The sequence below is a fragment of the Chrysoperla carnea genome, chromosome 2, assembly GCF_905475395.1.
Source record: "Chrysoperla carnea chromosome 2, inChrCarn1.1, whole genome shotgun sequence".
Taxonomy (NCBI): Eukaryota; Metazoa; Arthropoda; class Insecta; order Neuroptera; family Chrysopidae; genus Chrysoperla; species Chrysoperla carnea.
Genome location: NC_058338.1, coordinates 85,073,799 through 85,101,594, shown reverse-complemented (window position 1 = coordinate 85,101,594; position 27,796 = coordinate 85,073,799). Strand labels below are relative to the sequence as shown.

At 28.5% G+C, this 27,796-nt stretch overlaps 1 protein-coding gene across 1 annotated transcript in view; it reads left to right on the top strand.

Annotated features, from left to right (window-relative positions):
• Positions 1 to 24,846, top strand: part of LOC123294291 (serine/threonine-protein kinase OSR1-like) — a 37,672-nt gene extending 12,826 nt beyond the window's left edge. The window contains exons 3-10 of the mRNA XM_044875422.1: positions 3,956 to 4,185; positions 19,247 to 19,610; positions 20,457 to 20,622; positions 20,738 to 20,885; positions 20,944 to 21,146; positions 21,678 to 21,895; positions 23,179 to 23,365; positions 24,703 to 24,846. Coding sequence (XP_044731357.1) covers positions 3,956 to 4,185; positions 19,247 to 19,610; positions 20,457 to 20,622; positions 20,738 to 20,885; positions 20,944 to 21,146; positions 21,678 to 21,895; positions 23,179 to 23,365; positions 24,703 to 24,777 — 1,591 coding nt within the window. The 3' untranslated portion in view covers positions 24,778 to 24,846. The remainder of the gene's footprint in view (positions 1 to 3,955; positions 4,186 to 19,246; positions 19,611 to 20,456; positions 20,623 to 20,737; positions 20,886 to 20,943; positions 21,147 to 21,677; positions 21,896 to 23,178; positions 23,366 to 24,702) is intronic.
• The last annotated feature ends 2,950 nt before the right edge of the window (positions 24,847 to 27,796 follow it).

Below are 27,796 nucleotides of genomic sequence, written 5' to 3'. Positions count from 1 at the left end.
ACTGATTACAAAAACAGCTTTCGACACTCAATTTATAGGAATACAACAAATCGTAAGTTTATTAATTTGATTTGATTTATAAAAATTACAAATAATTATCAAACATAAAATAATACAATTAATTAATATTTTTGTTATTTGCACAATATTATAGGTATTCATAATAATTATTCACACCACCAATAATACAAAATTATTATTATTTATTTATTAATCCCTCTAAAATATGTGGAATTAGTTTTTATTAAAATTTATTTTAATCAAATATATTTTCAAGTGATTTATGTTGAAGAATGAAATTTAATTAAATTTTACACCGGCTATTTATTTAGATTGTTTTATGATGCAACAAATTTTTTAAATTACCCGTTTTTTTTGGAGTCAATTTTAGAAGTCAATGTTTTGATTAAAAAATTTTTTTTGTAGATAGTAAATTGTAAAAGACCCCTACGGTCTTTTAAAGTATTTTTAGCATGGTATGTAAAAAAGTTTCATTCATTTAGGTAACCTTAAAAATTTGATTGAACAACAAATTTCTGAGATATCGACAAAAATTGATCTGGGATCTCGACCTTTCATACATAATTTTGGGTGACATTTCAGAATTAACTCGCCTGACTGTCAAATCCTATTTTTGAATTTCTTGGGTCAAAATTACTCAAGAAAATAATTTTTATTCAAATCAGAGAGTAATTTGCTTAAGAGGTGCTACCTCTTTGAAAAAATCTAGAAAATCATAAAAAGATTTTTGTGTCAGAATTTTTTTTGGTATCCTAATATTCTATTATCAGTCTCTAAAGGAACTATAAATAGGTCTGCTAATGTGTCAGAATTTGATGAAACTTGGTACATAGGGTAATTTTGCCCTAAAGAATACAATTCATAGTTCGTAATACCTAGGTGAGTAGTTTTTGAGACATTGACTAAAGTCCTTTATGAAAAATTTTATTTCAGAGCGGCTCTGGAGATATTCACCGAATTTTTAAGTTTTTCGAGTCCTAATTATTTTAAATTACACAAAGACACAAAAATTGGGTTAATTTCGTTTGTGTACAATTTTACTCGATATCTCAGCTTAGTCGTCCGCTCGTCAAAAAGGGAACTCGATTTTTTTATTTTTTTGGGTCAAAATTGCTCAATTAAATGATTGTTGTCCAAATCGAACAAAAATTATTTAACCATTTAAAAAAAAAATCTTCTTAAGGAGTCAAGAAGGAGAAAAACTAAACATTTTTCAGAATGAGGCAGGGGGCTGCAAATTTTTGCTTATTGGTTAAAAACTTGATTTGTATATTTTTTGGAGGAGATAATTTCCCCAAATACCTCTCTAGGTTCTGGTTCGAATCGTAATTTCTAATGCTAAATTATTAATGCATAAACAATAAGAGAAGCTCTAGAAAATAATTAAAGTATTAATAGAACAAAATCCATTCATATTCGAGAGACTACAATAACTTTTTCAAAGTTTAAAATAATTGTGTTGGAGTAAAAAAGTTTCAGTGGATCGATATAACTAATATCGTCGGCGCTGACTCATAGTGACGGAGTAACATAACGATAGGAATTCTTTATCTGACTACTGAACCCTAAAAATGTATTTAAATAAACACAAAATTAGAGATTTGTATAAATAGTTGAGTATTTGTAAGCCATCAAGTGGACTCGCGTTTAGTTTTGTTGAAAATTTAATCCTGTACTTTTCTGAGTGTCTAAGCTTTTATTGATCTTCATTTGACCTGTTAATATCATTTAATAAAAATGATAACGCCTTTTTATTATTATTACCTTCAATTAAGAAAGTTATATCTCAAGTATTTGACTCTGAAGTATTTCAAAATTCCATCTCTCGTAATTGTTTCATTGAAAGAAACAGATATAAAAGGAATTAACTAATGAATACAATTTCTTTCTCCTAATTTTAAACGATTTGTGATCGATATTTCTAAAGTGATCTAAGCTGAACTAAATCTTTAGAGAGTTGTGAAGTCTTAAAAAGTATGCATGTGTGAAATAAAATCGTCTCTAAATTGGATTGATGAAAATGATCATGTTTTAAAAGAATTCTGATTCTTGAAATTTTCTTAATAAATCAGCATATTGAGCTGCGAAATTTTTATTTTATTTTTATAATGTTAGTAACTTGTTCCGATGATTTCATAAGATTTATAACCGTTTTTATCTTTAAACTATTTTTAGACTCCAAACAAAAGCGCACGCACCCGGATGTATAAACAATCAAGACTTATGTCTTTGTTTGTTAATGATAGACAACTGGCATAGCAGTTGTGTAATAACGTAGCATTCTTTCTTATTAGATTTGATCAATTATTATTGATAGTATTAAAATTAATCAAGTTTTAAAATATTAATGGCCGGCTTGAGATTATCTCAGGTCCTTTTAATTCTTAAATTTTTTTAATTTCATACTTATGTATTATATATATAGTTCTAAATTTTTAGAGAGAACTTTCAAACTTTTGAAATTGTACAACTGGATCGTTTCGATGTAATCGCTGCATGTTCCAAATTATATTTGATGAAGAGTTAATAAAATTTTCTTTAGAAAAAGTTAAATTTCTTTCGTGGAGGTCTAGGGGTTGGCATCAATTGAGAGCGTCTGAAATTTTTTATTTTAAAATGTTCGTAATTGTCAAAATAAGTTTTTTGGGTAAATAAGTTTTTTGGGTATTAAAATAAATTTTAATTCTTTGAAAAAGGAGACCTAAAGGGTGTTCAGAAAAAGGAGCTTAAAGGCACAGGGAGTTAAAGGACAAAAGGGAATATTGTGTAATGACATTTGTTCACAAAGTTGGAAAAATCCCGTCAACTAAGTAATTTTGAAATATTTCAAATTAAAAAAAAATAACTTGCCAACATCCAAATAAAACGCATCTAAGCTTTCTGACACTAAATAATCGGATAGATTTTTTTGATTCCAAAATGTACATTTTGACCCTTAAACCAAAAAAGGCTCTTATAAGTTTGACCGCTATGTGTGTATCTCCGTCTGAATATCAGATGATTCCGATCGATTCAACCTAAATGGATGAACCGATTTTGATTTTTTTTTGGTTTCATTTCAAAGATAATTTAATCGAGAGTGTTCTTGGCTATTTTTCAAGCGCAAGTTTAGAATTCCGTTCCTGGAACAACTAACAATTAGGCGATGATCTTCAAAATCGGTTCAGTTTGGAGAAGATTTTAAGGATAAAGTGTAATTTTGCAATAGCTCGAATCTTGACTCTAATTTAATTCGTGATCGAATACAATCGCAACACAAGAAAAATTCATTAAAGCTGTATGAACATTAGACCTTTTATGAACCTCAGATAGTACGGTGATTATCTCGAAAACGGCAATTTTAAATCTTATTATGCATGATTTTTTAATAAATTTTTGCAATCCTGGAAAAAACCAATTAAATTACTGGAAAAATAATTCTTATTATAAATATTGTATAATTAAAGTGTATAATTAAAAAGTCAACCCACTACAAATAATTTTCTGGTTGGAAATTTTCTATTTCCTAAAAAATTATCGTATCTACTAATATTGTGGGCTTTTAAATACCAGATATAACAAGTTTTTTATATGCGACACGATATCTGGATTTAAGTTAATTGTTAAACAATTGTTTCCGAAGTTGCATTCTTGTGGGATGACTAATGAATATTACTACATAATTGTAAGAAGTTATAAAATAAAAATATGTAATGAATAACATAATGCATTTAATAAAAATTGATAATAATCAATGTCAAGATGGTTAAAGACAATTTAATTGAATCCAATAAGAAACTAATAAAAAAAATTCTCGTCTCTATAAAAATAAATCTTAACAATTATAAATTTAAAGAAGTTGTATGATAAAAAAAAAAAATATTATTATTGCGTTGATTAATTTTAATTGATTGTTGAAAACAAATTGATTAATATAATAAATATTTTATAATAGGAAGATATCTGGAGAATTATTACCACCAGGATCACCCGGCGTTTTTCGACAGAAGTCGTTGGCATCATGCGATCGACCACAACTTACGTTCAGTGGATGTGCAAGAGTTGCACGACAATCAATCGGCAATATCGGACACATTTTGTCACGCAAAATGGCAGCCACGAGTTCTGTTGCGCCAGTTGTTTGGCCAAATACAAAAGACGATTATGAATTACGAGAAGTGATTGGTAAGTGAATTTTGAAAAATTTTTTCTTATAAATTCATATTTTGAATTTATTGTGTAAATTCATCTTTACTTCAAGATGTAAATTATGTTATTTCATATTTGACGGTTTAGGTTATGTTGCTTTTGTAACATACAAATTTATACCACAAAATTCAAATATCAATAATAATTACCGATTTTTTTTTTTTAAATATGTGATTTTTACAATTTTGTGCATTTATTTATAAATCTTGAAATTGTGTACGTTTTAATTTTTAATGTTTAACATTAATTTTATTTTGTTGTATACGTTTTTTTCGAAATTTTCATTGGGTGTGTCAAAAAATGAAGTTATTTTTAGAAAAAATTCAACACTTTGGCCCTTTTTATATAAAAATAAGTGTTTAAAAATTATCCAGGACAGTGATTTTTATAATTTGAATTAATAATATTTCTTTGGTAAGTTTTTTTTTCAAGTTTTTATAATTGTAATTTTCTCAAAGTTGTTTGAAGTGATTTTGAAATTTTTAAATTCGGTGGTATTTTGAATGAATAATTTGCCAACGTAATTAGCTTTAATTTTTTTTAAATCAAAGTAGTTGTAAGTAATCTTTAAGTGGTTTTTAATATCTTTAATGTAAGTTTTTTTTATCGTTGTTGGTGTCAATAAAATTTCCTAAATGAAAAAATGAAGTTTGTAATGTATTTAAAAATTGACATTCAAATGGTACATTGGTACTTATCCGTCAATTAACATTGAAATCGTTTAAAAAGTATTCAAATATAATTTTTAATAACTTTTACCAAACTTTAAATGAAAGTGCCCGTGTGATTAATTAAATTTTAAAATAAAAATGTTAATTAAATAGAAAGGATTTATCACTGAAATAAACTTTCAATGTATACGATTTTTGGGTACAAGTTTTGATAAGTATTTTAATATTCAAATTATCCTAAAGACTCTTTGAAGGCATAGATATTTACCTTATTTTAGGATATTTTAACTTAATTTTTCATAGTTATCTTCGTTGATCATTTAATATTTAAATTGGGGCAATCAAAATTTGTATTTATTAATCATAATCCCTTGGTAATTTTTTATAAGAATTTCCATTCAAAGATAATTTGGTTTTTGCGGTATTATATTATCTGTTAGAAACTCGAAAATGGTGTAAAGTTTCAAAAAATTTCATCAATTCCAACAAAAATTAACTTCGAAGAAGTAAATTGGGTTTTTTTATTTTATTCTCGTAATTAGTATTACGAGACTTTAGAGTAAACAAATTAGTATTTGTTGTTCGACGGAATTTTTTTAATTCAAAATAAGTATCGGTAATTAACTTTGTAAAATCAAAGTCTAGACAATTAATTTTTGTGGTACATCAACCTATAGAATCACGAAAATAAGATAATATTTCACTGCTCAATTTGGCTAGGTATTTCCTGTTGCAGGTAATTAAATAAATACGCTTTTGGAATTATTATTCAGACGTGTTTTTTTATCATAACAATTTATTTTGTAAAAATTTATTTATTTAAAGAGTTGATTCATCAAAAATCACTTAGAGTAATTCAAAAGATTTGCAGCGGCTTTATTCGATCGCCAAATACGTATGAGACCTTAAAATGAGATAAAATGCGCGTCACTTCAACTTTTCACAAATAAAATATTCACAAGACTGCTGTAACACAAAAAAATAACCCCGGCTCATTCGAAAACTGTTTCGGGAAAATATAGCTGTTAGAAATTTCACCTTCTCTTTCAACGAAAAGTATTCCAAATACAACAGTGCTAGATGGGAAGTTGGCACCCTTAAGGGCATATTTTTGGCAGATCTTTGAAAATGCAAAAATTACTCAATGTGAATTTTGTCTTCAGGTGAATATTTGACGTGACACAAATTCTCTCAGTCGTAAAATTGTAACATTCTTCGAAAATACTTACAATAAAGTTTTTATAAACGATAAAAGAGCAGGGGGTTTTTAATTAACTTTTTTTCGAGCTAACTTTTCTAAAACCTGTCTGAAAATTTCCTGCGTCACATTCAGTACGTGAAGGCTACTCGTAAAATTTGTTACTATTCTGACGAAAGTTAACCATTTTTTGCTTCCTAGCGTATTTAGTGCAGGCGCTGGATGGAGTTGAATGTTTAGAAACCACAGAAATTGTCAAATGTCAATTTTCTGAACCAAATCAAGTTTTTTGGGTCATTTCACGTTTAAAAATGCCTTTTGGAATTTTTTGGTAAAATTCATCATTTTCAAGTTATTGACGGTTTAACGTTTACAAAACTTTAATAGGTCTTTTTCTACGCTGAAAAACAATGTTAAGAAATTAAATTTTTCAACTTATCAAAATCCTAAAATGAACTTTGAACATTTTTTATAAAGTCCTGATGAGTAATTACATATTATTTAATTCTGTTCTAATTTATTATTATTTAATTTTAATTAACAAACATTATTTAAGGATTTATATATGCTCTAAAATCTATTTTCAAGCCCCATTATTTAGCTGTAAAAATGACCTGTTAATATCTCGTAAACGGAGATCTTTACGAAAAAATGACAAGTAGCCTTTTCGATGTTAAATGACTCAAAAAACCTTGGTTGGTTTTTAACTTGGTTCAAAAAGTAATATTTAATTTTCTGTGAAAAGAGGGGGGGGGTATACAAGAATTGAACCAATAGGGTTTCTGGTAACATCGGGAATATTAATATAAAAGGTTTTCTGAACATTTGACAAAATGCAGTCTTTACATTTTGTACACTCAGCTTCATCCAACACCCGCTCTAATTTTCCTTAAATATATATTTTTGAAATTGCATTTCAAAAAAGTCTCAGGTATAGTCTGTAGCAAAGAAAAATTTTCAGGTAAATATCAATGTAATCACCCCGTATGCGCAATACTAATTTTTATAGTGGTCATATAAGGTGATTCACCTTAGTGAAATTAGATCAGATGAATATTTTAAACATAAATTCATAAAATACTCTCAACACCAAGTTCCATGTTTTTAATAATTTTCTTTAATTAGATGTACGGTAGTATTAAAAAAACTTCACACAAAAAAACAAAAATTTAACGCGAAATTTTATGCTTTACTGATAAGAAACAAGTTAAAAAGTCAGAACCTCGTAATTATCAGTTTTAACTAAAAGTAAAATAATAATTTTTATACCATGCATATATGTAATATGCAAGGTATACTAAGTTTAGTCCCAAATATGTAACGCTTAAAAATATTGATGCTACGTACTTGATGCTAGGTGTTCATAAAATCACCTAATTAGTCGGTTGTCCGTCCGTCTGTCAACTCGATAACTCCAAAACGAAAAAAGATATCAAGCTGAAATTTTTACAGCGTACTCAGGATGGAAAAATTGAAGTCGAGTTCGTAAATGAGCAACATAGGTCAATTTTGTCCTGGGACCGTAACACTCTCTATGCATGGTATTTCAACAATTAACTCAGTCAATTGTTTGTTTTCATCTGTTATTTCCCAAATTTGTCAAATTTAAAATATTGATGCTGCATACAAAATTTTGGTATAAGTCTTTCCGTTCGCCCGTTTTTCAGGGCGTTAAAAGTGACCTGAAATTCGCAAACGAGAATATAAGATAATTGGGTGCGTAAGATCAATCTTTTAAACCGTAACAGATAGATTCTTTTAAACCGTAACAGAAGATAATTTATGGATTCAGTAGATTCTTTCAGCACTGTGTACAACCAAGTAAATAGGTCAATGATTTTGAACCCTTAAAATTCAAAAGTCTCTAAATATTTGGATAATAATGGGTTTTACCTCCGTTTTTATCTATAACAGAAGTTATCCACATCATTATTGTTAATCTTTATTTATTTTAAACTACATAACAATTAACTTTATGGTTTGGGTGGAGTCGGTTATAATTGATTAGACTGTCGATGCCTGTATTCGAATCCAGAAAGGTCACTAATATTTCGATAACTTGAACCTCAATCAGTCGAAAACCTCGATATATTGTACTCTTTGAGAATTTCTTTACAACGGGAATTTTTCTGGTATATTAGTATATCCGAAGAATTCAAGAACTCTTTTAAATAACTTTTGTTGAACAGTTATTCTAAATTTTGTAACATCCGGTTTATATATGGAATATTTAGTGTTTTCTCACAATAGTCTTAATTAGAATGGTAGTGTTAATTACAATAATGGTTTTAATCAATATCTTGTAACAACTGACCGTGTGGTATCGTCATTTACTATAATTCTAATTAGAGGCGCCTTATTGTCTATTTGAATTTGGACTTTCGATGTTTATATTTAATAATTTAACAGCATAAATAATTTTGAGATCACATCTAAAATATTATTTTTGAAATAATGGGAAGGAATGAAATCCAATTTGTTTTGGTATAGGTGTTCATAAAATCACCTAAATTATCAATTTACGTTTGTCCATCTGTCTGTCTGTCCGTCCGTCTTTTACTACGTTAACTCAAAAAGGAAGAGAGATTAAGCTGAAATTTTTACAGCGTGCTCAGATCAATTTTCTGTTGAATACGACCCATCTTGTAAACCATTAGGGATAAAATAAAAGTTTAATGTAAAAAATGTTTTTTTATTAAAAAATAAACAACTTTTGTTTGAAACATTTTTTCGTAAACAACATTGTTTACCCGCGAGAATACAATTTAGGAAAAACTTTTCTTATTTATTAAAAATAATGCAAGCACTGACATTCAACACCTTCTATAGAGGGTATTTCAACAGTTAACTCAGCCAATTGTTAGTTTTCACTTGTTTTATATATCATTAAAATTTATTTGCTCCTTTTTACTTTCATGGAATTTACAATACATCTTCCTGCACTATGAATAATTGAATTCTGCGGCGGTGTCGCATTACGAGACTTGCTGCATGGTCTATTGTGTTCCTCTTCTAATGTACGTCGAGAGAATTCTTGGCTACTCTCTCCTAGATAAATGCTATAAAAGAATGTACATGATCAGTAGATGTAAATACATTATTCGCTCTATTAAAAGTTATCCAAGAGCCTTGGAACTTTGTTGTATGCCAGGACGCTGAAATCCGTTAATTATCTTTTTGTTTAGTTGATGTAATTCTGCACATTTTTGTTTGTTATTCTTCTAACTTATTCTAACTTTCTAGTATCAAAATTGGCTTAGTTATGCCACTTTTTACGATAAGTACTTTTTTTAATGTTAATAATATACTATATTAGTACTTATCCATAAAAAGTAGCATATTTCAGCGAATTTTGATGCTAGAAAGTTGAATAAAAAACAAAAATGTGTAGCATTATTACATCAGCTCTAGCTTTTTCATTAAAATTTTTAATTAATAAAACATAACACTACTTTACTCAACAGTATCTTTACTTTGTTGGTTAAATTTAATAAGGCCATAACGCCTTAACTATTGGATTTTGGACAGAAGTATATAAGGCATTTTCGACTTGAAATTATCCAAAGAATACTGTCTTAAGCTATGACCATCAAGTCACGAGCACCCTGTATATGAGTTAATAGCAATCCGTAAAAAATAAGTTAATGAAACCGTATTACTGTTTCTTCAGTCCTGTAACACTACATCCATACTTAATAGATTTATCCACTGATTCCACATAAAATATCTTCTACTGTGCTCTTTGTAGAAGGTAACGTCTCTTACCCCTTTTCCTGGTAAGAGCATCTGTTATTATAGCTCTACATTTACATTAACTGTTCAGAAGAAAGTAAGTTTTATGCACTTTTTTAGAATTTGTTTTTTGACAGATTTCGTGCTTTCTACACATCTAGAAAATTCGAAAGAAATATTTTCAATATTCTGTACTCGTGCGCCGATACGTGCTAGTTTAATGCTATTGAATAAATTTTATAAACTAAGTATTTAAGATTTCTTTTAATAATTATCATAAATTTGTCACGATAAATGTTGATATTACCTTAACAATATACACCTGTTAATGAAAAGAATTTATTACCTTTTAAGGTTACACTGCTGCATACGTATTAATTTGTTATATAATTTAATAAAATTAATCAGAAAGTGCATGTATAAGTTGCAGTCAAAGTGAAAAATCAATTTTTTTTGTTAATACAGTGGATCCCCGGTAATCCGTCTCCTCACCATTGTTTTTGTATTGTAGTATGATTTGTACTTCAGAGTATAACATATAGAATCTTATCATTGGATTTGTGATTTGTCGGACTGCAAGGCACTCTTTGGTAAAAAATTCCTATAGGTATTCTTAGGCAGTACTCTATAATCCGACAAATTCGATAGTTCGGCACTCTCCTACAAAACGTTTGCCGGATTACCGGGCTCCACTGTAATTGGTTATAAAGATTATTTTGGGATCCCAGAGTTATAATCCAGTCTGTTGTATTCGCTAATCTGCACAATATTTCGGCTACCATATTATTTATAACGTTAACTTTTTACCTCTCCTAAATGTTTGTATATTAAAGAGATCCAAGTACCAAGTGTTTAAAAAGTACCAAGTATTTAAAAAACAAAGAAACTTATTATTTTTTAATAATAATAATTTTGATTAATTACTTATTTGGTGTCGTTGTCAAGTGAAATATTATGCATTAAAAGTTGGAAGTATCGAAGTATCGAATTACCATGTAATCAACTTTTCATAAAAAATATCAAAATCTCCGTAATTCGTTGGGAAATCCACTTGTTTTTATTGTTTTAATCAAAAGCTTGTTATTTTTTCTACCATATTGAATAAAAAGAATATTTTTTCAAATGTTATTCATATTAATTTTTTAACGGAAGGCACAACTGCATTAATCCTAATTTACTTACATGTAAAATTCCAATTTTCAAAACTAATTATTTCATTAAAAGTCTGTGGAATATACTGTTTTTTAATTTTTTGTTTATTAATCATAAAGTTAAGGATGTACGAGCGCCAGGGCAATTTTTGATAAAAAACTTGATTTTTTTTATTTGAAGTTAGACTAAATCTAAACCAATTCTGAAAACTTTAGGTAGGGGCGGTTCTTACCCGATTATTTAAATAAATAAATGACTTCAAAAGTAGGTATATTTAACATTATAGTTAAAACCTTAATAAATTATTGAAAACAAAAAAAAACCTGTTGTGCCCGACTAATTAAGAAGAATGTATGAGCACGCTAGTGGAGACACGAATTAAAAAAATATATTTTTTCAATTTTGATAGTGAATTATGTTATAACTTGACAATATAAGACGAAAAGTTAGAATAAAACTTTTCGGTATCTGGAGTAATTTCATAATATCGAAAATTTAAAATTTTGTTTAATTATTATTTAGCTTTCGATATTTCGAAAACCAAGGCAGGTATCGAATAATTTTATGCTTATTTTTCGTCTACATTCATGAAGCTCATCATCATCACAATTCATCATCAAAGTCGAAATTAAGGTACAAATAATTTAAACCTTAAGTCTAAAATAGCCTTGGCGTTCGTACTACCTTAACGTGGAATTAATTTACTTTTTAGCAAATTTTAAAAAACTTACTATTCCACGTGGATCTCCTTAAAATGGTATTTTAAATTGAAAAATTTACTTAATTAAACATTATTAAAAATATTAAGATTTCTAAAATACATTTGAAACAAGGAAACATAAACATATTTAATAGTTAATTATTGTTTTGTTGAATATTTAACTAACTTTAATTATATTAATGTCAGAAAATATAATAATCTACAACAATAATATTAATTTACAGTCTAATATTTACAACAGCCCTATATTCAAATGACCTTTACATCAATTGTTGAAATACTTAAAAAATTATTCTGTGATAATTTCTTTCAAAAGAAATTGAAACTTTATTAGAGTGTTCGCTATATTGAAATTGATTTATTGCAAATATAATTAAAAATATTTCGATTTATCAATTAACTTATCAGTGTATTGGGGTTTCTCCCTCGCCAAACTTAGTCGAAGTGGAGCACTCATATCACTACCAAATTGCAATAAAATAGATTCGAAGAAAAGTGGTTGTAGTTGTGTGAACAAAACTTTTTGTTTTATTATTGGCGACCGCTGACTGAATTTGGCTAGTGCCCTGTGAAAATCATATTCTTTCACTGAAATGTTTTCTACACTTCACTTTTTTAAATTTTTCTAATGTAGTTGAATAAATCTACCGGATTTTGATAATACGTCAGTCAAATCCTACATTAAAATCGCAAAGTGCGATGTAAAGCTACTTTTTTAGTATGTTATTTGGACCGCCCAGGAGAGTGTAAAATCACATTTTGCAAGCAAAAAAAAAGTTGTGCTTCTTGTGTAATGAGTGAAAATTTTCGAACTTTTTTCAGTTTTTGCAGTGCAATTCAAAAACTTTGAGCTTTTTCACATTAGTTCCCAGTATCATTATTTTAATTTGAAACAAAGTTTAATTTGAAAGTATTCTAAATTTGAAACAATTTAAGCCGATCTACAGTTCCGTATGTCTGTTAGTTTTTGAGATATGATGCTTGGAAAATTTCAGAAATGCTAAAATTTTGAGTTTTGCTTATGCTAAACCGTTAGAGATTGAACAAAAGTTTAAAGGTAAAACATGTTCCTCATACCAAAATAAACAACTTTTGTTTAAAAAATTTTTCGTAAACAGCATTGTTTTCTCGTGTAGGGGCAAATTAGGGCAAAACTTTGGTTATAATAAATTCGGTAAATTTTGGAAATTGCTAATGTTTTTTTAATAGGTTTCTTGCGTTATAAAAAACAGTAGAAAAGGAATTTTCTAAAATATATATGTGATGTATCGGAGTAAAATTTATCATCTTTTTTTTTATAATCATAAATTACATCGTTTCCCAGAATTGCTACTCAATTCCTTCATTTTTCGAAAAGTTGAAAATATGAGGTTACTGCGGTTTTCTTGAGATTTTGAGGTTATTTTGCCATATTCAGAGATCGCTAGAAACAAACAAAATCGATGCAGAAATTTTTAGCAAACAATTCTTTCTTTTATTCGTCTCAATCCGGTCAATAGAAGCAGAGATATTCAAGAAAACGTCACCAAAGAAAACAATGTAGGGATAAAAACCGCGTGCAGAAAATCGTGCTGATCGTTCCGGAATCGGAAAACTCCATTTCTGTATTTACAGCGAAAGAAATCTATTAAAAAAAGCCATTGACCTTAATTTACCGAATCTATCCAAATCCGGTAGATTTATCCAACTAGTGGTCAAATAAAGTTGGTCGGAGTTTGCTAAAATAACGTACACCATTCGGATATTGGCTCTTATGAACAATTTAAACGGACTACTCGACGCATGTAAATCGGGCTTTAGACTTTTACCATAGTATGATAGTATGTGACTTCACATAATTTCGCCGAGTATAGCCGATTGGTACATTAGATCGAGAATTTAAAAAAAAATTACTTAATTAATATTAGTTAATAAATGACCTAATCCTGATAAATTAATATCATTATTAATAATGAATAATGAATATCATTGTTTAAGAAAAATTTCATGAAGAATAAAACTTGTAAAAGAACGTCACGAATGACAATGGATTTACGTTTAGGATGTTTTTAGATATATCATGACTTCAATAATTTAGATTTTTACAATGCTGCAGTATTCAATTCATGTAAATAATATAATCGTAAATATTTAATTAAAACACATAATAGTATGTAAATACTAAGTCATATTTATTTAAATGTGTGTTATTATTAGGGTTGCCGAAAAAATTAGCTAGTGAAAGGAGTCCATTCGAATATTATAAGTAGTCGTTAATAAAATAGTAGTCGTAAATTTGTTGATCAGTGCTTTTCATTCAAAGTTAAAACAAGGTAGTCATTAGAATCTGCACTCATAAATTCCACCACTTTTATATGGTAGAAAATAGACCCAAAAAAATAGATCCGTAGATATAAAAAACTAGCTAATAAAAAATAAATAAAATAAAATAAATAAAAGGAATTGAAATTAGATCTTCTCACGATAGGATAAACTAAGCTGACACATACTTTGATATATATTTTTGCATAAGGGTGCTTTTGACAACACTAGAGGCTCAGTTGGGTAGTGGATTCGATTCCCGCCGTCACAACAAAAATTTATTTAATGAATAGTTGTGATGGGTTGGTGCATGGTATATGCATGAATGAGGTGCACTCAGCCTCTGAAAATAATTAAGGAGCTGATAAATGAAATTGTCAGCGCAAAAGGTGGTTAAACACATATGGTATCAGAATGGGCTCTATAGCCTAAGTTTGTCCTTCTTGGACAGTCAATATAACCTAACCTAACCTACAGTAAATTAATTGTTTTTTTTTAAGATTTTTCTCGAGACGTTAGGACGAACGGCCTAACTTTCGGAACGGTTGGCAACCCTAGTGAAAATATGTACAATAAAATAAAAAGACATAAGTAATTTTATACTAAATGCGTACTTGGTACATCGTACATGATGTTTAATAAAAATATTTATTTGTGGTGGTGATCAATGAAGAATGAAGTTAAAAACTATGGCATTGATATTATTGTTGTTTATGTGGTTATAACAAATTTGACATAAATAACATTCATTTTTTGTCTACTGTCCTTTATGTCAACCATCAACAAAACAATATTAAAAGGCATTGTTGATCTCAATTGTTTGTGTATTTAACAAATTAAGAACAAAGTATAATTATGGTTTGAAGATCTGATTGTTTCAGATTATGTTAGTTTTCATTTTTGCCGGTTAACGTTTAAATAAAAAAATTTAAGCGATTGCCTCGCGTATAACTTATCGAAAAATTCGTTTTCCATTTTCCGATAGACCTTATATTCTAGGATATAGCACGTAAAAAAATTCACGAAGCCTAACTTTCTGCCGTGTAGTTCATAAGCTCCTGAGTCGATGTGGAGCATCTTTTCTCATGGGACATCCTCTACCGGTTGCTTTTTTAACCGGGCATATGCGTGAAACTCGAAAATAACTTTAATCGAGGAAAATGCTTCAAACGAAAAACGTTAATTTCAATGGCACACATCTTATACGGGCATTGAATTCAATCTAAGTTTTCCGGTTTAACCTCCCTCTAATTCATAACTGAAAAAAAATTGGACGAACACTCTAAATTAAAAAGTTGTTCTTTATAAAAAGGCAAACATTTTTTTGTAAACCGAATAGTTTAGACAGTAATTGATAGCAAAAATATCCTATAAGAACCTATAAGAAACTACATATCATAGCTTTTTGCGCGTTTCTTCAATTAATTTGAACAAAAATGGTCTTTATAGAAAAACAAACCTTTTTTATTGGAAACTTTTTTTCGAAGAGTGTCTAGACCACAGAAGACATACAAAAAACAAATTTGGATAAAACTTTTCAGTCCGTTTTTGCCTAAACTGTACAGTTTGCGAGAAAAAGGTTTCTAATTTAAAATGTTCATTTATCTATTACCATCAGGTAAATAATAGAGTAAGCTTATTTGAGCCTGAAAATCTGGGTTCAGTTTAATGCCAACTTAAAAAGGATACCATGTATATGGCAGATCTGCCACTTTCTAAATAGAAGGGGTGTAGAAATCTGGGGAAAAAGTAGATTATAACTGCCTACAAGCAACGATAAGTCAAAGCTACCATTTTTTATAAACCGGAAAAAATAGTGACAGGCAAAACTTTTTTCAGAGGGTTGGGCTTGAAGTAAAACTAAAAAAAAGTGGTTAATATCCATTTTCATACTTTCGTGTGACAGAGCACTTCTAAAATACCGCTAAAACGAAGAAAATTGGGCATGAATAATTGTTTTGCATCTCTATTTTGGTGTTAGCCCATTTATTGGCAGATTTACCCTATTTAAAATAAAAATAATTTTTATTTTTTTTCCTATGTTAAACAAATTCTTTTTTTATAAAATATTTCGTGTAAATATAAAAATGAAAATGTATGTACATTAGTATTTCATCGAGGCGGAAAACCTGTTGAAAAGTTAACGATGCCTTCTTTTATATTTGGCTAAAACTTAGAAATGTAATTTAGATAACTTGACATTTTTCGATAACTATCCATGAAGAATAGACAATAAATATTCCGCCGGAGTGTAAAATTTTAAAACTTCTTGCGAGCCTTTCTCTCCCTAGGCCGCAGAATTGATGATGTACTAACACTGAACATCGTATCTTCAAAAAAAATTTTATAATCAAAAATGTTTTATTTAAGTTTGCATATTTTTCAACTGAGTTCATGCTCGATTAAAAACAAGTTTTCGTGTATTCGTATTTCCGTGACATATTTGAATTCCGTATTATTTTCGATTGGTCTGACATGTCAATTATACTTGTACTAATTTAGTTTTTTTGTTACTCTGTAATATGAATTCAGTCACAAATGACAAAATACGCATTCTTTTCAAGAATGCGCAAATCCGTTATAAATAAATGTTTGGTTTAAATTGGCGCAAGACTCTTGAGAGACTAAAACATGATAAAACTTATATTATACCTTATAGACCTGTAAAGGCTTCAAAAAGTGTATAAAAAAATAAGATTTTTAATATGTATAAAATTTTTATTTGTAGTGTGAAGCTTACTCAACAACATCTGGCAAAAATTATTGGCCAAAATACATTTTAATTGCTTGATTGTTAATTGTTGAGAGGGCGCGAAAAACCTTCCAAAAATAAAGATTTTCTGTTTTATACATACTAGAAAGATGATATTTTCACCATTCGACTCGAAATAAAGTCAAATTAACAGAAAAGTTCGAAAAATTTCATTTGCCACAACGCAATCCTCCTTCCGCAGTCATCTTAATATAAACATCATAATATTATTGACATCATAATAGTACATTCCCATTCATTGGGAAAATAAACAAGGGCAAATAATAAATGTTATTTAGTTATGTTAATAAGTTCATTTATTATTAATATTTCATTTCATTAATGAATATCCTTGCGTCACTTTTTTTTTGTGTTACCATTTGTTGGCTCTATAATACACCGACAATTGTATTTTAAAAGTACTAGTCTTTATTCAGAAAGAAAACATACATTTAGCAATGATTATGTGACTTGAATAATGTGAATTTTATATTTGGTAAAAGCATTGGTTGAGGTCTGATTCATTATATGAATATCAGAAAGGTAATTTATGATGTTATTTTTGACTTTATAGAATGTATGAAATGCGTTGCTTCTTTTTCTGAGAAATTTTAAAAAATATTTCCAAATAAATCATCTCAAAATAACACAAATTACAAATTTAAAGTAACGTCTGTAACAAAATCAGGTATGATCGAATAAGTTCTTAAATAAAGGATCCAATTTTGATTTTTTTAAAAGGTAATTTGATCGAGATTTCTTAGCTATGTTTCAGAAAAGCAATAAATTAGACAATGGTTGCTCATAAAAATACAAACATCTTTTGTTCGAATCATTCTTTCATAATTTGAATCTACTTAAAGCCAAAGTTGAACGTAGAAAATCTAACTATACATTTTTGCCATTTTGGATTCAATTTCTGATACTCATATGAGATACAGGAAGCTAAGAGAGGAGATGTTTATATAAAAAAACTAAAAAAGTTTGCTGGAAACATTTTATCGTCTCTGACATACATAACGAATTTTAAAAATTATTTCCCCTATAGAATCCTACATTGTCAGCAAATAACATGGACTTTTGGACTTTTTCTATAAAAACTGATTTTATCTCAAATTGTTGAAAATTTAACCTTCTTGAAAAATAAATACTACAATTTTTGAGGGAAAACCAGTCCTTCCAGTTCAAAATCGGCAAAAACTGAAAGTAAAGGCAAAATTTTTGAAATTTTTTCGGCATAATCCGGTCGTCTACCGAATTTGAAAACTTGGATTTAACAATGTCTCTACATTGCAAAAAAACCTATAAAAAAACAAAAATATCTGATTTGATGCAACGTTCAATGTTTAATTTGATTGGCCTATATGTAATCATTCAATTTTTGCATTTTTTAATTAAGAAATAGTTTTATACTGCGCCTTCAGTTTCATTTTTCTCTTTAATAAAATGATTATTGATCGGCTACTACCCGATCAGCTAATATAGTTTGGAAATACTTTATACGAAGCTGAAGTTATTTTCCATGGAATGACCCATGATCAATAATATTGAATATCATGCCTTTTTTAATTTAGAAGTAATTTAAGAATTTAATTTCAATAATATAATTTATTTATACAATCACATGTTCATTTTAATTGATTTTTTGAATTGTTTCAAATACTGAAGTACAATACTAATGGTGATGTATTCAACTATAATATTATTTCATACCATTTAAAAGCTTAACACTTCTTGGGTTTCAATTCAATCTGTTTGTAATTATAAGCATTCCATACTTAACGCAGAAGCGAGTGCATTTAGAAGTTCCTACATTCGACCACTATAAATATTACAATAGAACGCCCATATTTCAAAAGTTTGGAGTTTTTAGAACTTTTAATCTGCTCGAAAAATATTAATAAAATCCGTCGTTTTTGAAAATTTGATCGAAATCCATTTACCGTAAGGAAAAGGCTGTGCTCTTTTCAGCTTTTCAATATCTTATTTTTTTCTAATATGGGGCCATTCATATAATATGTCATGCAAAGTGTACAAATTTTTCCCTTCCCCTCTCCCCTAATTTAAAATGATAAACACAATTTAAAAATTTAAAGAAACCCTTAACACAAAATCAGGTTTCAATCAATCAGTTGAAGATCATCACCACTTTTTAAGTTATTTCGGGTACGGAACTCTAAACTCGCACTTGCAACATAGCTAAAACACTTTCGATCAAATTACCTTTCAAAAATAAAAAATCAAAATCGGTTCAACCGTTTAGGAGCGGAGCTAATATGCCGCACACAGATACAGAGACAAGTTAAACTTAACGATGAACTGCAAACGTTACTTTTCTGCAAGCAGTACCCCTTCCACCCCGGTGTTGCGTAAAGTATTTTATGAATGGCTCCTATGAAATATAAATTCATAATGCACAAAATTCGAAAATATTGGTCGTGAAATTTGTTCATCATTTAGAAATTTTCATCGGTAGATTTACTTCTAATAAAAATTTAATTTTTTTATAGGTGTTGGTGCTACAGCCGTTGTTCATGCAGCATTGTGTAAACCGCGCAACGAGAAATGTGCTATAAAACGTATAAATTTAGAAAAATGGAATACATCAATGGACGAACTCTTAAAAGAAATACAAGCTATGTCAAGTTGCCATCATGAAAATGTCGTAACATATTATACAAGTTTTGTTGTACGTGAAGAATTATGGCTGGTTTTAAGATTATTAGAAGGTGGAAGTTTACTTGATATAATTAAACATAAAACACGTGTCACAAACTGTAAACATGGTGTATTTGATGAGTCAACTATAGCTACTGTTCTCAAGGAGGTACTCAAAGGATTGGAATATTTCCATTCGAATGGACAAATTCATAGGTAAATTGATTAGATTTTTTTTAAAACATATACATCATCATAATCATATATGGATTTTTTTTTCCATACAGAATATGTTTCAGTAAATTTATTAGATGTATCTCATATTTGCATTTAGTAAAAAAAACAAAAAAAACTATATACCGTGTATTTTAAAAAGATAGGAAACAAGTTTTCGTTATTTATTATTGTGCTTGAAATGAGTGGCATCTTAGGATAACCTTGAATTTGACTTTGGCCGTTTATATAATAAGAATTAAGCTCGTTTTGACATAAATTTGAAATATACATAGTTAAAAAATATTGAATTCTATTTAGGGGGTTGAAAAACATTAAAGCTACCCTCACGAATTTTCAAGTATGTATTTATCATTTAAAAAAAACCCGTGGGTATCCCGCAGTCTAAAATTGATGCTTAAACAAATGCTAACATTTTTATCATAAACGTTTTTTCAAAAATGTAAAAAATTTTGTCGAAAAAAAAGCTAATACCGACAAAATTTTTTTCGAAAAAATGTTTCGAATAAAATTTGTTGGATTTAATTATTATGATCAACTTTGTAATTTAAAGGTTACCAAAATGGGAAATTACATTTAAAAACGTATTTTCGTGTGAGTTATCTAGATTTTTTATTTCAATTTCTGTCGAATGTATTAGGTTTTCTACAAAAAATGTTGTCTTTTATTGAGTTTACTTTTAAATGATGCCGAAGGTCAAGGTCAAATTCAAGTTTATTATGAGATTTATAATTTTGAGTCTACAAATTTATTATTTTTTAACCCATTTTATCTAAAATTCTTTTTTTTCTTTTTACATTCTAAAAAAGTTGTTGTTTTAATTTTCAGAGATATTAAAGCTGGAAATATTTTGTTGGGTGAAGATGGTACTGTACAAATAGCAGATTTTGGTGTAAGTGCATGGCTGGCTACGGGTAGAGATTTATCACGTCAAAAAGTTAGGCATACATTTGTTGGTACTCCATGCTGGATGGCACCTGAAGTAATGGAACAGGTAAGTTTCGAATCTAAATTATAAAATGCAATAGTTTAAAACAAGCTAATTTTTTGTTTGTCTTTTCGAATGACTTTCTCTTGCTTATAATACCATAATTTTGTTTTAAATTTAGGATCATGGCTATGATTTCAAAGCAGATATCTGGTCTTTTGGTATTACGGCAATCGAAATGGCAACTGGTACCGCACCATATCACAAATATCCACCAATGAAGGTTCTTATGCTTACTTTACAGAACGATCCACCAAACTTAGATACAGGTAATTGATTTCTTAACGACTTTGTATCACTTTTTTCATTTTCGAATAAATTTTTTAGGCGCCGAAGAAAAAGATCAATATAAAGCATATGGTAAAACGTTTAGAAAAATGATTTTAGATTGTTTACAAAAGGATCCAACCAAACGACCCACGGCGAGTGAATTATTAAAGCATGCTTTCTTTAAAAAGGCGAAAGATAGAAGATATTTACAACAAACACTTGTAGCCATTGGACCTAGTCTGGAAACCAGAGTACAAAAGGTACAGTATTAATTACAATGATTATTATATACATAGATTCCCAAATAAACATTCCCGGAACCTACAGAATTTGAAATATCTGTAGAACCTATCGAATTCAAAGACAATATAAGGACATATTTTGAAATGCAGATTTCTAATTTAATTTACAACTAGATTTTCGTTATTTTTGGGTCCAAATCACCTTAGAAACACGAATTTTATTATAAAGACAAATTTTTTTCTTTTTCTCGAAAAAAGGCGTATCTTTTTGAAAAAATCGAAAAAAACACAAAAATTTCTGATAAGCGGTTTTGCTAAAAATTATTTTAGGATAATTATTCCCCAAAAATTGAAAAAATTGAGTTTGAATTGACGTCTGGTTTGACAATATTTTCCAAAATCCAAGCTGTTTGAACTTTGTATCAAGCTACCTTCTGATTAGAACTTGAATTTGATTAGAATTTAAAAAACTATTTTGTTCCTATGGAATATGAATTCTTATTTAATTAGAGATGAAAATCTTTCAACAACGCATTCAATTCTTTTTAGGCTTCAAGACGGCAGCCTGGTGCGAGTGGAAGGTTACATAGAACGGTAACTGGTGAATGGGTATGGTCTTCTGATGATGAAGATGCATCAAGTGGCTCAGATAATGAACGGCCTATGAACACGTTAGAAGCTAGTATTGAATCTTCTGGTAGTGAATCCGATTTACAAGTTCATACATCGAATGAAGCACCTCCTGTTAATTTAGTACTAAGAATGAGGTAAAAATTTAAGTTTATATCTTCTATTTTCTTTCGAATGTTTCAATAATTGATGAAAGGGAAGTAAATGGTCGTCAGAAAGTTGTAGTTAATTTATTTTAAAATTATTTTTGAATTATTCTTTACCGGTTAAATTCTGATATAATTAAAACTAAAATTAAATTCAAAAAGAACTCTCAGTGACCAATGCAAAAGGTATGTTTTAAAAATAACCTAAACTTTAATTTTATTTGTAGAAAAATTACTTTCAATTATTGGAACATTTCTTCATCCCCATTTTTCATCTTTTTCCTAATTCTTATTTTTCATTATATTTCATCCTGTAATTATAGAGAACCCTATCCTAAGTTTCCCGAAGAATGGTAAGTGTGTTCTTTTAATTGAAAGTACAAAATTACTATCTCAAAACAAAATTTCGTCAAGTATAGAATATTTCTCGTATTAGAGTTGTAAAATAAATAATTTTGAATTGAAAATAATTAAATATAGCCTCACTCAAAGCTTCAATAAATCTTAAAATATTTACCAATATTATTTTTTTTCTATTTTAATGGTCTGGGAGCGGATTGCAAAATCTCTTTATCCATCGCTAACCGGCTCAAACTTTGTAATAAAGCCAGGTCAACTTGGTGGATAAAGTATGGCATCCTTTTTTCAAAGCTAAGCAACATTTTTTCAAAGGTTGCCATATTTTATCCACCTAGTTAGATGAATACAGTTATTAATCGAAGGAATAGGCAACTTCCAAAAAAAAATTATTCATTTTATTAATACCTGGAGAAAATATCTATGAAGATGGTGTAAACATTCGAAACCGCTCGATCGAGCCGTTCCGTAGAAATCTTGCTCACCGACTTTAAAAACGCTGTTTCGAGAAAAACGCGTTTAAGTTTCAAAAGACGTTTACATTCAGTTAAAAATTATTATATTTTGATGCGTTTATCTTCGTAATTATTTCTTGGCTCAACTTGAAATTTTCAGAGAATATACTTATACAGAGAATATATGTACATTCCGGGATTGCAAAATAAAATTGATTCTTTGAAAATTTTAACTGGATATAACCTCTTAAATCGTGTGGAGTTTATTTTTATAATAGCTGATTAAATCTCCTTCTTAAAATATCCACTCCAAAGTATCGCGAAATAACAAAACGAACTTGATTGTTGGGTCCGTTACAAGCTGGTGTCTTGTAATCTAGTGCTAAAGCGAACTATAATTTTTTGTTTTGAGATAAAATAATTTAATATTAGGATGTATATTAATTTTAATTTTTTTTTCAGGAATTCTAAACGCGAATTAAATGATATTAGATTTGAATTTGCTGTTGGCAAAGATTCATCAGAAGGTATTGCTAGTGAATTAGTTGGTGCAGGACTTGTTGATGGTAAAGATATTATTGCAATTGCTACTCATTTACAAAAATTAATTGATTCACAAGGAGCATTAAAAGTAGTCACATTTCCTTTGGTAAGTAAAACTTTTTTTATATACCTGTTATCTAAATTTTTTCTAACCCAATAGAGAATATTCATGAAATTTCAATTTGGCTCAAATTTTTTTTTCGTAACTTTATTAGCTGGACATTTGAACTAAACCATTATTTTAGTAATTAATATCTTTTTAATTACTTAAAATTTATTACTAAAAGTACAAATTCAGTGAGAAAAATTCAAATTTCTAAAACGGAAATTTAAATTTTTAAACAGACGTGCCGTCATAGTATGTGGCTTGTCAGACTTGTTGACATACTGTATGGTATTAATTACATACATTTTGTATGATATTATCTTGGATGTATACTATAATTACTATATACGTGGGTATTACACCTGTAGTAAACAGTTAATTGAATCGTCACCAAATGACAGGTCACATATTAATAAGTCATCAACAGAGAGAACCAAAAGAACTGCGTTTAAACATCTCAAAATTAGTCTCTATTTTAAATATTTTTTTACATTTAATTAAAGCATTTTTAAACAGTATTTATATTTTTTCTATATTATAACGGTGTAAACAATGAATTAAAAAAAAAATACATGAATATTCCCTATTGACCTATGTTGTTCATTTACGAACTCGACCTCACTTTTTACGTATTCTTTTCGTATTTGAGTTATTGTGCTTCTAGAAAGACAATCGGGAATGGACTAATTAGATTTTATGAACACCTATACCAAAATTTTGTTCGTATCATCAATATTTTTAAGCGTTACAAACTTGGGACTAAACTTAGTATACCTTAATATATATTACATATATACAGAATATAATAACTATAAAAAAATAAAATGAATTACATAAAAAAAAAGTAAATAAAACTCGTTGCTTGGACCACGGCTTTTTTAATTTTCCTTTGATAACTTTTTATTAAAATTATTCTTAAAATCACTGTTTTCATTTCTACTTTTTCTGAAATTTCATTTCACGTTGCTTGTTATTCAAAACTTCATATCATTTTGAATGTTTTACATAAGCTCTAATCGTTGACCCGCTAGATTGATAAATGAAAATCATTTATGCAATTTTGCGTTTGTTTGCGAACTGTTTTGGTAAACAACTAACGATTATGTAAAAAAGCTGATTCGGCAATCTATCTGCGATATGTCCATTCTATTAACGCTTTCAAATCTATCTTTGTGCTTGTCATTTCAAGGAATCGAAGCTCGAACCTCTGATTTTCCCGACGATCGCCTTTAAAATTTGGTCCACGTCTTACTATAGCTTGTATAACAATATTTCTGTTATGCAAGCATTTTTTTTTCGCTTCAGTTGTTAAAAACATTATTTTGTTTATATTTCAGAATTCTGGAAGCCAGAACGAAGTACCGGATGACAAGGCGCTCATTGGATTTGCCCAAATTTCAATTTCGGAATAGTTGTTATTGATATTTTTTATATCTGAAATTAATTGTATTAAAACAAAAAGAAAATATTTTTAAAGAAATGGCAGAAAATGGAAAAATTTGGATATAAATAATAATGATGGTACTTAAAAAAAAAAAGAAATAATCCTATTGTACAGATAGAATATATATTATTATATAAATATTTAAAAATCAGTAGTTCTTAAAAGAAATTAAAGGTCCTAAAATTATTATCATAACAGAAAATTGTTGTTAAATGACAATTTTTTTTGTTTTTTTGGAATTGTAATTTTTTGTTTGTTTAAAATTTCAACATATGCAGTTCCAAGTTTAGGCAACAAATTTTGGGAAATAAATCAAATTTTATTTTGATTAAATTTTATAAGATTAACTCAGGAGATAAAACTGACTTTTTTCTTAGGTTTAAAATTTGTAAAGAAATAAATTTTATCAAAAATATTTGCATGCATAACAAAATGTGTTTTTTTTTTTCAATTTGGGGGTATAATCCAGAAGATGATGGATTAATAAATTTTAAGTTTTAATATGTTGTATATTTGTTTTAATATATTTAATATGTTGGAGAATTATTTGCTCCGACGCAAAAGTTCCGGTAAAAAATATTAAGACTACACAGTCAGATCAAGCTCATTAGCAGTCGATAGTAATTATCGTTGGCCGAAGTATTTAAAATTAAAATCTATAAAATATCTTAAAATAAATACCCGCCTGAATTAAGGAAACAGAATATTCGTTGCTATTATCATATTTCTATTAATAAAATACAGTGAAACTTGGTTAAGTGGGACCTGGATAAGCGAGAAACTTCTATAACTGGAACTAATGCCGAGGTCCCAACACTTTGGCAGTGAATTACCTCTGTTAGTGTATCGTCATAGTTACTTGTTTAACTGAGACAGCGAGTGAATTTTATATGATTACTGAGATAACATTGTTTTGAAAGACAAGAAAAATTAAAACGTGTACGTTTATCAAAATATCCTGAACTTGAACAGTGTTTGCTAACATGAGTCAAGCAACTTCGTAACAAAAAGAAGATTTCGCGTTAGATAATAGGTTATTTTATTTAATAATCACAGTTCTATAACTAAAATAACGTTATTCTGACCTATTAATGGAACCCTCTGTAAATTAGACAAATATTTATTTACACCAGAATATCTGAGACACTGGGTAAGTGGAATAATATGAGACACTGGGTAAGTGAGACAAATTTGCAGGCCCTTTAGTGTCTCACTTAACCACGTTTTACTGTAGCTATTAGAACGTGCTGGATCGCTACATAGCGTCTGTCTTTTAAATTTTCGCCAGACATATGAGATAGCTATTACTTTTTCCATATTACAAAGTTTTATTTCGAAATTGAAAAAAATTTGAATATAATATTATTCCTATTTGTGGTGCCAAAGTGTTTAGAATGATTGCGCTCCTTTTTTCCATTTCATATCAAAAATTTTTCAACTTGAAGCTTGAAACTGTTTATGTTGTAATTAAAAATAAAAGAATGATATTGACAATATTTATCTTAGATAATTAGTTCAACGAAATTAAGGGGTTTTTAAGATAATAGTGAATACAATTAAAATAAAATATTGATTACCTGAAAAATTAGACTAAGGCGAAAATTTTAGACTGGCAGTTGGAAATTAAATTTTAGTTAAAATTATTATTGCATTATGCTTAATTACTGTTTGGAAATGAAGCATTTATGGTTACAATTCTATGGAACGATATGATTTTTTATGTGATCCGGTTGAAAATGAATTAATAGAAAAAAGTCATATTGATTAGAAGATGTGCTTTTACCATGTTCGCTCAAGCTAATTCTTCTGAAAAATTATGAAATTTGAGAAAACAGCCATTGGATCTTATATTTTGGCTTATTTTAAGCATTTCTTGTCTCTTAAAATTTTTCCTAAAAAACTAAGTTTTTGAGTTATAAATGATTGAAAAAAAAAAGGTACAAAACCTAATTTTTATGAAAATTTGAAATTAACGATTAATTATTTCGTGGATTCGATGAAAAATTTTATTTGAAATTGAATTGAGCTCGTATTTTGGACAATTTTAACAATTTAGGTCTCTTGACTTTTTCCAGTCTCACCCTACCGTTTTTGACATATAGGTGTCATATTAAAATTGCATTTGTAAGTTAAAATCCTTTTATCGATTTATTATCGGATTATTCATTCTAAGCACTTCTTTGAGATTTTTTTATCGTACCTCACCGTTCTACACAATCGTACGAACATTTTGAGTTCCGTTCCATAAAAAATCATATCGTTCCATAGAATTGAAACTTTTTGGTATTTATCCAGCTTCATTTCTTAGAATAAATGATAAGTTTTGAATTACTCCACATACACTTACTTAAAAACTGAAGAAGATAATCCAGATTTTTTATGAAAATTATTATTAAGGGAAAATATTGTTTCAAGAAGATAGGATTTATCAAAAAGCCTTGTAAAATATCTCTTGAATGAGTCATTTAAATAAAAAATTTGTTTTGTTTAAAAATTAAAATAAAAGAAGGCTAAGTATTCGTTTTTGTTCCAAAAATTTGTACTGGTAGGTATTAATTAAACAGTTTATTGTTATAAACCTAATTAGTCAAACTTGCTTGTGAGACTAAATAAAGATAAAAGTGATTTTAAGTCTGTTGTGGAGATCTCTTCAATACATTCTGTAGTAGTTTTAATTTATTTGAAACAATTTACTTCTTCGAGTTTCAAATCACCTAAATTAAAAATACTCACACACGTTTTTTGTTTTTCATTTCTCTAACTTAGTAATTTTTAAAATACCCTTTGACAAAGGATCAAGGCTGACGACCAAATTTTGGCTGCTATGGTCTGAGACAGAAAGCTGCCTGTTTTTCAAAGCAACATTTTGTTTGTAGGCATATGTCAAAAAATTGCAGTTATTTAGGCATTATACGAATTTTTCATATTATGCGTCACAATATATGTGTATTTACTGTTATATGAAATTAAAGTCACACTCCCAATAG